The following is an 11,551-nucleotide window of genomic DNA, read 5'->3' on the forward strand; positions in this document are numbered from 1 at the left end:
AACTATCAAAACACCCCAAAAATATATAAATATACCCCAAATCTGTGATCTATGACCCTAAGATAACCTCTAAACTCGTTATGTTGCAGCACCTTGAGATCCCCTCATCCCCCCACCTTGAGAGAGAGAAAGAACTGCCAGAAAAAGAAATTTTGACTTAAACAACATTTTTTTCCCTTTGGTTTTTATGTCGTTTTTAATTTACACAATAAAAAAACCACTTTATGGCACCCGGGGGCAGCAGATCCCTGAAGCAAAGGCGACGGCCGGGGCTCCGTCAGCGCGAGAGGCACCAAAATCGGGAGGATTTGCCCCAGAAGGGTCGAGCGTGAGGCGGGGAGGGACAGGGGGGGCTTTGGCAAAGCTCGGGGGGGTCCCGTGTGACCCCCACCCCTTCCCCACATCCAGCCTTTTCTGCCGAAAAAAGCCAAGAAAAGGGAAAAAACGGCGCGGGGTCGTGGAAGGCACTTGGAGGATCCGGTCAGGCGAACATGGTGAGCTGGAGCCACTGCGGACCAGGAGGAGGAGGGTGAGGGTGAGGGAGGAAGGGGAGGAGGAGAGGGTGAACAAAGTGTGGGAAAAGGAAGAGAAGGAGGGAGAGAAGAAGGAGGAAAAAGGAGGAGGAGGAGGAGGAGGAGAGGATGAACAAAGGGTGGGAAAAGGAAGAGAAGGAGGGAGAGAAGAAGGAGGAAAAAGGAGGAGGAGGAGGAGGAAGGGAAGGAGGAGAGGGTGAACAAAGTGTGGGGAAAGGAAGAGAAGGAGGGAGAGGAGAAGGAGGAAAAAGGAGGAGGAAGAGGAGGAGGAGGAAGGGGAGGAAGAGAAGGAGGGAGAGGAGAAGGAGGAAAAAGGAGGAGGAGGAGGAAGGGGAAGGCCTCAGGTTCCCCCAGCGGTACCTGCAGCAGGTCGAAGGTGACGACGCCGTCCTGGTCCACGTCCATGGCTTGGAAAAACCCTGAGGGGAGGGAAAGGGGTTGGGATTTGAGGGGGGATGAAGTTCCATTTCTGAGGGAAAAGTGTGCTCGGGGTGGGCAGGCAGGCTGGGAGGGTTTGGGATCCGGTTGGGAGGGATGGTTTGGGATGGTTTGGGATGGGTTTTGGGATGGTTTGGGATGTTTGGGATGGTTTGGGATGGGTTTTGGGATGGGTTTTGGGATGGGTTTTGGGATGGGTTTTGGGATGGTCTGGGATGTTTGGGATGGTCTGGGATGGTTTTTGAAATGTTTGGGACAGTTTGGGATGGTTTTTGAGATGTTTGGGACGTTTTTTGGGAGGTTTGGGACGGGGCTGCTCACGGAACATGGTCTCGAGGCGCACGAGGCAGCAGACGAAGTTGTCAAAGTCCAGGGCCAGGTCGGGCTCGGCGTAGCGGGTGATGAGCAGCTCGTGCAGCCGCTTGTTCAGCCGGTACCCTGGGGCAGGGGGACACCCCGGGGGTCACCCGGGGGTCCCGGGGCAGGGGAGGGCCCAGGGGGGTCCCCGGGGGTCACCTGCGGCCTCCAGCGCCAGGCGCAGCTCGTAGGCGCTGATGGAGCCCGACTTGTCCAGGTCGAACTTGCGGAAGATGCTCTGGGCAGGAACAGCCCACCCCAAAAAAACAGGGGTCACTCGTGGGGAGAGACCCCAAAAACAACCCCAGTGTACCCCAGAATCCCCCCTGAAAGAACAGGGGTCACTTGTGGGAAGAGAGACCCCCAAAAACACCCCCAGTGTACCCCAGAATCCCCCCTGAAAGAACAGGGGTCACTTGTGGGGAGAGAGACCCCCAAAAACACCCCCACTGTACCCCAAAATCACACCCAAAATCCCCCCCGAAAGAACAGGCGTCACTCCTCAGGGGAGACTCCCAAAACACCCCCAGTGTACCCCAAAATCACACCCAAAACCAGGGGTCACTTGTGGGGAGAGAGACCCCTGAAAACACCCCCAATGCACCCCAAAACCCCCCCAAAAAAACCAGGGGTCACTCCTCAGGGGAGACCCCCAAACCAGCATACCCCAAATTCCCTCACTGCACCCCAACACCCCCCAAAAAACGGGAAAACAGCGGGGGGAGGAGTCTGCCTTGAGGAGAGAGACCCCAAAACGCCCCCAAAGATGGGGGTCAGCCATGAGAGAGACCCCAAAACGCCCCCAAAGATGGGGGTCAGCCATGAGAGAGACCCCAAAACGCCCCCACTGAACCCCCAAACGCCGGGGGAGGCCCCCGTGCCCCCAGACCCACCAGGTAGTTGCGGATGCGGTTCCAGAGGACGTTGAACTCCACCAGCCCCAGTTTCCCGTTCCCGTCTTTCTGGGGGAGGGGGGTTAAGGAAAAGGCGGCTGGGGGGGCCCCAGAGCCCCCCAGAGCCCCCCAGAGACCCCCAGAGCCCCCCAAGGACCCCCCACAGCCCCTCAGAGCCCCCCCAGGCCGCAGCCGCAGGATACGTCCATCAGGTTGACCATGCTCCGGCAGGACTCGGTGCTGAAGCCCTTGGTCCGCAGGTCTTTGTCTGGGATTGGGAGGATTGGGGTGTTAACGAGGGCTGGGGGTGTTAACGAGGGCTGGGGGTGTTAATGAGGGCTGGGGGTGTTAATGAGGGCTGGGGGTGTTAATGAGGGCTGGGGGTGTTAATGAGGGCTGGGGGTGTTAACGAGGGGGGCGGGGTTAATGAGGGGGGCAGGGTTAATGAGGGCCAGGGGTGTTAATGAGGGCTGGGGGTGTTAATGAGGGGGCAGGGTTAATGAGGGCTGGGGGCGTTAATGAGGGCTGGGGTTAATTGGAGTGGAGCCCCCCCAATCCCAGCCTGGCTCACGTTTGCCCATGATGCGGTTGAGGATGGTCTGGAGCTCGGTGACGCTGATCTCCAGGTCCTGGGGAGGGGACACGGGGTGGCCTCGGTGTCACCGCTCAGCAGTGACATCATCGGCAACCAATGACATCAACAATGACCAATAACATCATTGGCAACCAATGACATCATTGGCAACCAATGACATCAACAATGACCAATGACATCATTGACAACCAATGACATCATCGGCAACCAATGACATCAACAATGACCAATGACATCATCGGCAACCAATGATGTCATCGGTATCCAATGACATCACTGGCGACCCATGACATCATCTGTGTCCAATGACATCACTGGCAACCAATGACATCATCGGCAATCAACGATGTCAACGGTGACCAATGACATCACTGGAAGCCAATGACGTCACCAGCAGCCAATGACACCATCAGCAACCAATGACATCATTGCCAACCAATGGTGTCACTGGCAGCCAATGACATCATCGTCAACCAACAGTGCGGTACCCAACCAACGCATCACCAACAACCAATGGCATTACCAGCAACCGATGACATCACAGCAACCCATGACATCATTGCCAACAAATGACGTCACTCCCAACAACGACATCACGCCCAAACAATGACATCATCACCAGCCAATGACAGCTGTCGGTGACATCACTGCCACCCGCTGAGGTCACGGCCAGCACCCCCCGATGTCACCTGGATGTCACCTGGATGTCACCTGGATGTCACCTGGATGTCACCGTCCCTTACCGGCCCCGCTAGCTGCCTGAAGAGCTGCTTGAAGTTCTCATCGATTTCGCTCTCCTGCAGCACTTTCTGGGGGAAGTTTGGGTACCGTGTGGGTACCCTGGACCCAAATACAGACCCTCCCTGGCACACCCCGGGCACACCCCGGGCACACCCCGGTGCCGGCTGACCTCGTCCGGCAGCGTGGCCTGGATCTTGTCGTCCATCTCCCTGCGGACAGAGCGAGAGCGGGGTGGGCGCGGGGGCTCGGCGGGGGCGCGGCGGCGGCGGCGCCCGCGGGCCGGCGCTTACTCGGTGCCGGCTCTCTTCTCGGAGAAGACGCGCAGCACGAAGTCGCCCTCGCGGTTGGGCTCGAAGGTGGAGGGCACCACGATGTACTCGCCGGGCGGCAGGCGGAAGCGCGTGCTGACCTCGCGCAGGTTGATGAACTGCTCGGAGCGCGCGCGCGACGCGTTGGCCAGGAAGAACTCGCGCTTGAGGTGCACGGCCGACCTCCCCACGTACTGCGGGCAGCGGGGGAGACGATACGGAGACACCCCCAGAGCGGCACCGGGGGGACCCCGAGAGCGGCACCGGGGGATCCCCGAGAATGGCACCGGGGGAACCCCGAGAGCAGCACCGGGGGATCCCTGAGAATGGCACTGGGGGATCCCCAGAGCAGCACCGAGAGTGGCACCGGGGGACCCCGAGAGCGCCACTGGGGGATCCCCGAGAGCGGCACCGGGGGGACCCTGAGAGCAGCACCAGGGTGACCTCAAGGGTGGCCCCAGGGTGGCCCCAAGAGCAGCACTGGGGAGACCCCGAGAGTGGCACTGGGGAGACCCCAAGAGTGGCCCAAGGGTGGCCCCAGGGTGTCCCCGAGAAGGGCCCCAGGGGGGTGCCGAGAATGGCACCAGGGGGGTCCCTGGGGTGTCCCCGAGAAGGCCCCCGAGGTGTCCCCAAGAAGGGCCCCAGGGTGTCCCCGAGAGCGTCACCGGCAGCGCGGAGCACCCACCTCGGGAGGGACCTGTGTGGAAAGAGGAGACACCGGAGGGGCCCGGTGGGTGACAGGTGACACCAGGTGACCCTGAGGGACCCCAGCTAACGCCACCTGACCCCCATCGGCCCCAGGGGACCCCAGGTGACCCCAGGGGAACCCCAGGTGACCCCAGTCAGCCATAGGGGACCCCAGGTGACCCTGATCTGCCCTAGGGGACCCCAGGTGACCCCAGGGGACCCCAGGTGACCCCAATCAGCCATAGGGGACCCCAGGTGACCCCAATTGACCCCAGGGGACCCCAGGTGATGTTGCCTGTCCCCAGTTGATGCTGGTTGACCCCAGTCAATCCCAGTTGACCCCAGTCAATCCCAGTTGATCCCAGCTGACCCCAGTCAATCCCAGTTGACCCCAGTCAATGCTGGCTGGCCCCAGTTGGTCCCAGCTGGCCCCAGTTGATCCCAGTTGACCCCAGTCGACCCCAGTCAATGCCGGCCAGCCCCGGCGGACGCCGCTACCTCGTAGACGGCGAACCCGATGGTCTCCATGTCCTTGCCGTGGCGGCGCTCGCGGCGCCGGTGCTTCTGCATCAGCGCCAGCAGGAAGCTGCAGCCGGGCTCGCGCCCGCCGTCCTCGTCCCGCTCATCGTCCACCTCCTCCAGCTGGATCTTGAACTGGGGGTTGATCCAGAACGTGGCTGCGGAGGGGGCACGGGGGGCTCAGCGGGCGCCGGGCCGGCCGGGCCCGGGGCCGCTCCCGCCGCGTACCGGGGTAGTTGCGGCAGCCGCCGGCGGTGCTGCCGCGCCGCCACGTGCCGTCGTAGAGCCGCGTGTTCCACTTGCGGAACTTGCGGGACTGCAGCGCGTCCGGGGTGAGGTTGCAGATCTCCAGGCGGGTGAATTCCCGCAGGAAATCCCGGAAGGACATCCTGCAGGGAAGAGTTTTCCCCTCGTTTAGGGGCGCGGAACGGCCGGGAAAAGGGGTTGGAGGGGAATTTTCCCTACCAGAATTCCCCATCCTCCATCTTGACCATGAGCTGCTGGCGCAGCGCCGGCTCCACCGCGTGCCACTCGGCCGAGCTGCGGGGACAGCGGGGTCAGCGGGGCCAGGCTCATTACGCTAACGAGCCTCGCGCTAACGAAGCCTCACCCGTCGCTCCAGGCGCCCGTCCACTCCACCTCTCCCCAGGGATTGCGCATCCGGATCAGCTCCAGGGCCTGCCCGCGGTACCGGACCTGCGGGGACGCTCCGTCAGCGCCGCCCAAATCCCGCCCTTCTCCCCCCAGAACCGGCACCGGGCCTCACCTGCTGGGCGCCGGTCACCGAGTAAGCGTGGCCCTTCACCAGCTTCTTGAAGGTCACCGCCTCCATGTCGAAGGCGCTGGTTATCTGCGGGGATGGGCGGCGTTGGGAGCGCCGCGATCCCGCCGGGATTCCCCCCGGCACGCCGGCGGCCGCGGCGCACTCACGTCGATGGAGCAGCCCAGCAGGGAGCCGCGCTCCAGAGCCTTGAGGATGATCTGGTAGAGGTCGGCCGGGGGCCGGCGGAGGTCGAACCACTCGGTGACGCCGCCCGTGAAGTCCTCGAAGCCCTCGGAGGTGCTGCCGCCCGACAGCGCCTCGTAGCAGCCGTTCACCCTGCGCGGCAGCCGGCGGCGTTTGCGGGGGGTTCTGCCCCCCAAAAAGCGCCGCGGGGAGAGGGAAGGGGCCCTACTTGGCGTAGGCTTTCTCCAGCAGCGCGCTCCAGAACTCGGAGCCCTCGGCAGAGTGCACGAAGAGCAGCTTCCCGTCCTTGGTGGGCAGGAAATCGTCCACCACCACGTCCAGCCACTCGCCAAACTGCCAGATCTGGGGGGAGCAGGAGGAGGAAGCAGCCGGGTTAGCCAGGGAAGGAGATTCTGGGGGAAAAAACGCCCGGTTTGGGGTCCCACGAGGCACCAGGGGAGTTGCAACAGTGGGAGGGGGATGCAAGGAATTGGGGGGGAAAAAGGGCCCAAAATAATGGGGAATCCTCCCAGAATTGGAGGTGTGGCCAAGATTGCGAAGAGAATCCCTAAAACCTTGCAGAGGTCACCTCAGAACTGCAGAGTGGAGCCCCAAAACCAGGGGGGATCCCCTCAAAACGGTCACGAGGAGGCCCCAAACGGCGCAGGAACCTCTCAGAACGACAAGAGGAGGCCTGAAGCGCTGGTGGGAGCCCCAAAACCTTGGGATTTCCCCTCAAAACGGCCGAGGGGAGCCCCAGGGCCGGGCTTTGCTGACCTGGAAGTGGAAGATGCCGGCGTAGCCCTGCTGGAAGCTCTGCCCGTGCGGCACCACGCGGTGCAGGAGGGTCTCGTTGAGCGTCAGCGACGCGATGGCCGCCAGCAGCCAGCAGTCACCTGGGCGGAACCAAAACCGGCCAATTCCCGCCAAAACCATCCCAAAAAACACCCCAGACCCGGGGAGAAGAGCGGGGACGCCTCACCCAGCGCTCCCTGGCAGATGTCGGTGCGCGTGGCTCCGTCCACGATGAACTGCGGCCGCGGGCACAGCTCCTGCGGGAAACCCCAAAATTGGGGACGTTCGCGCCTTCCCATGGGGATTTCGGCGAGGATCGGCGCCGGATCGGCACCGGATCGGCGCCGGGCTCACCGTGGGTCTCTTCCACTGCACGCCGCGGGTTTTGGAGGAGCCGGGGCCCAGCTCGCGGAAGCCGAGGGAGGAGGCGGCCGGGGGGAAGGCGGGGTCCCGGAACAGGGTCCCGGAGCGCCGGCACTCCTCGGCCAGCTGCCCGAAATCCTGGCCCAGGTAACGCACGGCGTTGTCGTGCCGGCCCAGCCCCAGCTCCTTGGCTCGCTGCCGCCGCACCTGCGCCGAGACGCCGGTGCAGAACACCGGCACCACCGGCGGCTCCGCCATGCTGCGGGGAACGGGGAACACGGCGCGTGGGATGAGTGTTCCGCACCGGGATTTGGGGGTCTGGGGGGGATTTGGGGGGTGATTTGGGGGTTTGGGGGGATTTGGGGGCGAATTTGGGGGTTTGGGGGGAATTTGGGGGTTTGGGAAGGGATTCGGGGGTTTTGGGGGTGATTTGGAATTTGGGAGGGGATTGGGGGGTTTGGGAGGGGATTTGGGGGTTTTGGGGGGATTTGGGGGCTCAGGAGGGGATTTGGGGGAGAATTTGGGGGTTTGGGTGGGAATTTGGGGTTTGGGGGGATTTGGGGGGTTTGGGGAAGGATTTGGGGGGTTTGGGGAAGGATTTGGGGGTTTGGGAAGGGATTCGGGGGTTTTGGGGGTGATTTGGAATTTGGGAGGGGATTGGGGGGTTTGGGAGGGGATTTGGGGGTTTTAGGGGGATTTGGGGGGGAATTTGGAGGTTTAGGGGGGAATTTGGGGGCTTGGGGGGAATTTGGGGTTTGGGAAGGGATTTGGGGGTTTTGGGAGGGGATTTGGGGGAGAATTTGGGGGTTTGGGCGGGAATTTGGGGTTTGGGGGGGATTTGGGGGGGAATTTGGGGATTTAGGGGGGAATTTGGGGACTGGGTGGGGGATTTGGGGGTTTGGGGAGGGAATTAGGGGGGTTTTGGGAGGGGATTCGGGGGTTTGGGGGGGATTTAGGGGTTTGGGAAGGGATTTGGGGGGTTTTGGGATAGAAATGGGAAAAATGGGCTCAGAATTTAGGACAAAGCAGTGTTGGGATATGTGTTCTGCATGGGGATGGGGGATTTGGGGGGAATTTGGGGTTTTGGGAGGGGATTTGGGGATTTGGGAGGGAAACGGGAAAAACACACTCGGAATTTAGGGAAAAGTGGGGTTGGGATATGCGTGTTGCATAGGGATTGGGGTTTGGGAGGGGAATTTGGGGTTTGGGGAGAGAATTTGGGGTTTTGGGAAGGGATTCGGGGCTTTGGGAGGGAATTTGTGTTTTTCCCCCAGATTTGGAGTCCTGACGGTGTCGGGCTGGAGGAAACCGGGGCAGTTTTGGTGAGATGAGAGTGACTCTGTTTTGGGGTAAAAAGAGGGAATTCCGGGGGCAGGGAAGCTCACAGGGGTCCCAAATCCCAGGGTTTCACCTCGGAACGGCCCCGTCAGAGTCAAATCCCGACAATTTTGCCACGGGACAGCCCCAAAGGCAGAGGAAACGAGGGGAAATGCCCCAAACTGGTCGTGCAGGTTGAGGCGTGGCCACAGGCGCGGCCCCGGGTCCAACCCCAGGACCTTCCTCAAGCCCTGGGGAGCTTCATTAAGCATTGGGGCGCTTAATTAACCCCTAGGCATGTTAATTAAACGCTAATCAGAGCCACCAAGGAGTGACAGAGCCGTGGCAGGGGTGGGGGCAGTGCAGCCCCCCCCTAAACGAGGCCAAACACGGGGGGGTTCCCGTCACCCCAAACCCCAGCGCAGCCCTCGGGTCAGGGACACCCCAAACTCGGGGACTGAGCCCCAAAAATGCACAAATTAACCCCAAAATGAGGGCGAGTCCAACCCTCCCTCCCCCTCCAGCTCCCTATGCCCCCCTCCCCGGCACTGCCGGGTCCCCCGGCCCCTCCCCACGCACGTTTTTGGGGTGAAATCGCCTCTTTTCAGCCCGTTCTGGGTGCCTGCAGCCCCGGCAGGTGCCGTGGGGCGAGCGCCGGGCCCGGCTGCGCCTCAGCTGCCACCTCTGCCCCGCTGCTGGGGAGAAAAGCCCGGAAAAGAAGAAAAACCCCGCTGAAAAACCAGCAAAGCTCCAGCAAAACCAGCAACACCCCCCATTCCCCCTCCCCGCGGCAGCCCCGACACCCCCAAATCCCCTTTTTTGGCGAAAGCGCGGCTCGGGGGGCGGGGTGGGGGATCCCCCCCAGGCTCCCCGAAATCCCCAGCAGCGGGAAGGGACGGGAAGGGATTCCAGGGGCGGCTCTTGCCCGATTTCCCGGGATTTTGCCCCGTTCCGGAGTTGTGTAAGCGCCGGGCGCGGGGTCTGCGGGCGCTCCCGCTGTGTCACCGGCTGTCCCCGGCCGTCCCCAGCTGTCACCGCCCGGCCCCGCTCCTACCTCCGCTCCCGGGCTCGCCGCTTTTTTGGGGGAAAAACAGCGGCAAAAAGGCAAATTTCTCACCCCAAACTTCCTGGAGCAGGAAGGCGAGGCCGCCCCCGCCCCCCCCCAACCCCCGAGACTCCTCCCTGCGCCGCGCCCTCCCCAACCCCGCGGGGAGGGGACACGGAGAGGGACCGGGGGGACACGGAGAGGGACTGGGGGGACACGGAGAGGGACTGGGGGGACACGGAGCGGGTTTGGGGGGTTTGGGGAGAGTTTGGGGGGACACGGAGAGGGACTGGGGGGACACGGAGAGGGACTGGGGGGACACGGAGCGGGTTTGGGGGGACACGGAGAGGGACTGGGGGGACACGGAGAGGGTTTGGAGGGTTACGGAGAGGGACTGGGGGGACACGGAGAGGGTTTGGAGGGTTACGGAGAGGGACTGGGGGGTTTGGGGGGACACGGAGAGGGTTTGGAGGATTTGGGGGGGTTTGGGGGGACACGGAAAGGGTTTGGGGGGACACGGAGAGGGACTGGGGGGACACGGAGAGGGTTTGGGGGGTTTGGGGGGACACGGAGAGGGACTGGGGGGACACGGAGAGGGACTGGGGGGACACGGAGAGGGATTGGGGGGTTTGGGGAGAGTTTGGGGGGACACGGAGAGGGACTGGGGGGACACGGAGAGGGACTGGGGGGACACGGAGAGGGACTGGGGGGTTTGGGGGGGACACGGAGAGGGACTGGGGGGACACGGAGAGGGTTTCGGGGGTTTGGGGGGACACGGAGAGGGACTGGGGGGTTTGGGGAGAGTTTGGGGGGACACGGAGAGGGTTTGGAGGATTTGGGGGGGATTGGGGGGACACGGAGAGGGTTTGGGGGGACACGGAGAGGGACTGGGGGTTTGGGGTGACACGGAGAGGATTTGGGGGGGTCCGGGGAGGTTTGGGGGGACACGGAGAGGGACTGGGGGGGTTTGGAGGGACACGGAACGGGTTTGGGGGAGTTTGGGGGGACACGGAGAGGGACTGGGGGGACACGGAGAGGGATTGGGGGGTTTGGGGTGACACAGAGAGGATTTGGGGGGGTCCGGGGAGGTTTGGGGGGACACGGAGAGGGTTTGGGGGATTTGGGGGGACACGGAGAGGGTTTGGGGGGACACGGAGAGGGTTTGGGGGGACACGGAGAGGGTTTGGGGGGTTTGGGGGGGGACACGGAGAGGGTTTGGGGGGGTCCGGGGAGGTTTGGGGCGACACGGAGCGGGTTTGGGAGATTTGAGGAGGGTTTGGGGGGACACGGAGAGGGTTTGGGGGATTTGGGGGGACACGGAGCGGGTTTGGGGGGGTCCGGGGAGGTTTGGGGGGACACGGAGCGGGTTTGGGGGATTTGGGGAGGGTTTGGGGGGACACGGAGAGGGTTTGGGGGGTTTGGGGGGAAACAGGAACGGGTTTGGGGGTCTGGGGGGCCCCGGGGGGTTTGGGGGGGACACGGAGCGGGTTTGGAGGGTTTGGGGGGGACATGGAGCAGCTTTGGGGCGGCCCGGAAGGGTTTGGGGGGGACACGGAGCAGGTTTGGGGGATTTGGGGAGGGTTTGGGGGACACGGAGCGGGTTTGGGGGGGCCCGAGGGGGTTTGGGGCAGTTTTGGGGCCGTTCGGGCTCCTGTGGGATTGTCACTGCATGGGGAGGGGGACGGGGGTCTGGGCTTGGGGGGACACTGGGGGGGCTGGACAGGAATGGGACATGTGGGGCTGGACACTTGGGGGGCTGGACATTGGGGGCTGGACACACAGGACACTCCCACCACGTCCCCATGGCTGTGACCCCCCCATGGACCCCCCCAAACCAGACCCCACTCCCCTTTATTCCCCATTTTCACACAGAAAAAACCCCAAATGAGCGATTTTTTTCAATATGTTTTACCCATTTTCTATGTTTTTTGCACAAAAATGGGGAGACAGGAAGGGCCTTGGGGAGAAAACGAGCGATTCTGGGCAACTTTGAAGGGTGTGGGTGATAAATAAG

At 62.9% G+C, this 11,551-nt stretch overlaps 1 protein-coding gene across 1 annotated transcript; it reads right to left on the reverse strand.

Moving 5' to 3' along the window:
* Nucleotides 1–141: 141 nt before the first annotated feature.
* Nucleotides 142–9,648, reverse strand: CAPN1 (calpain 1). The gene is made up of 23 exons (XM_058861543.1): nt 9,547–9,648; nt 9,072–9,184; nt 7,167–7,434; nt 7,000–7,069; nt 6,795–6,913; nt 6,247–6,380; nt 6,002–6,170; nt 5,838–5,921; nt 5,682–5,767; nt 5,537–5,611; nt 5,300–5,460; nt 5,051–5,229; nt 4,551–4,562; nt 3,848–4,059; nt 3,727–3,766; nt 3,560–3,625; nt 2,793–2,850; nt 2,425–2,489; nt 2,222–2,290; nt 1,488–1,566; nt 1,293–1,409; nt 894–952; nt 142–508 (listed from the first exon to the last, which is right to left on the reverse strand). The coding sequence occupies exons 3-23, from the start codon at nt 7,431–7,433 to the stop codon at nt 482–484; spliced, it is 2,148 nt and encodes a 715-aa protein (XP_058717526.1). The 5' UTR covers nt 7,434; nt 9,072–9,184; nt 9,547–9,648; the 3' UTR covers nt 142–481.
* Between the last annotated feature and the right edge of the window lie 1,903 nt (nt 9,649–11,551).

Source organism: Poecile atricapillus, chromosome 37 (genome assembly GCF_030490865.1).
Source record: "Poecile atricapillus isolate bPoeAtr1 chromosome 37, bPoeAtr1.hap1, whole genome shotgun sequence".
NCBI lineage: Eukaryota > Metazoa > Chordata > Aves > Passeriformes > Paridae > Poecile > Poecile atricapillus.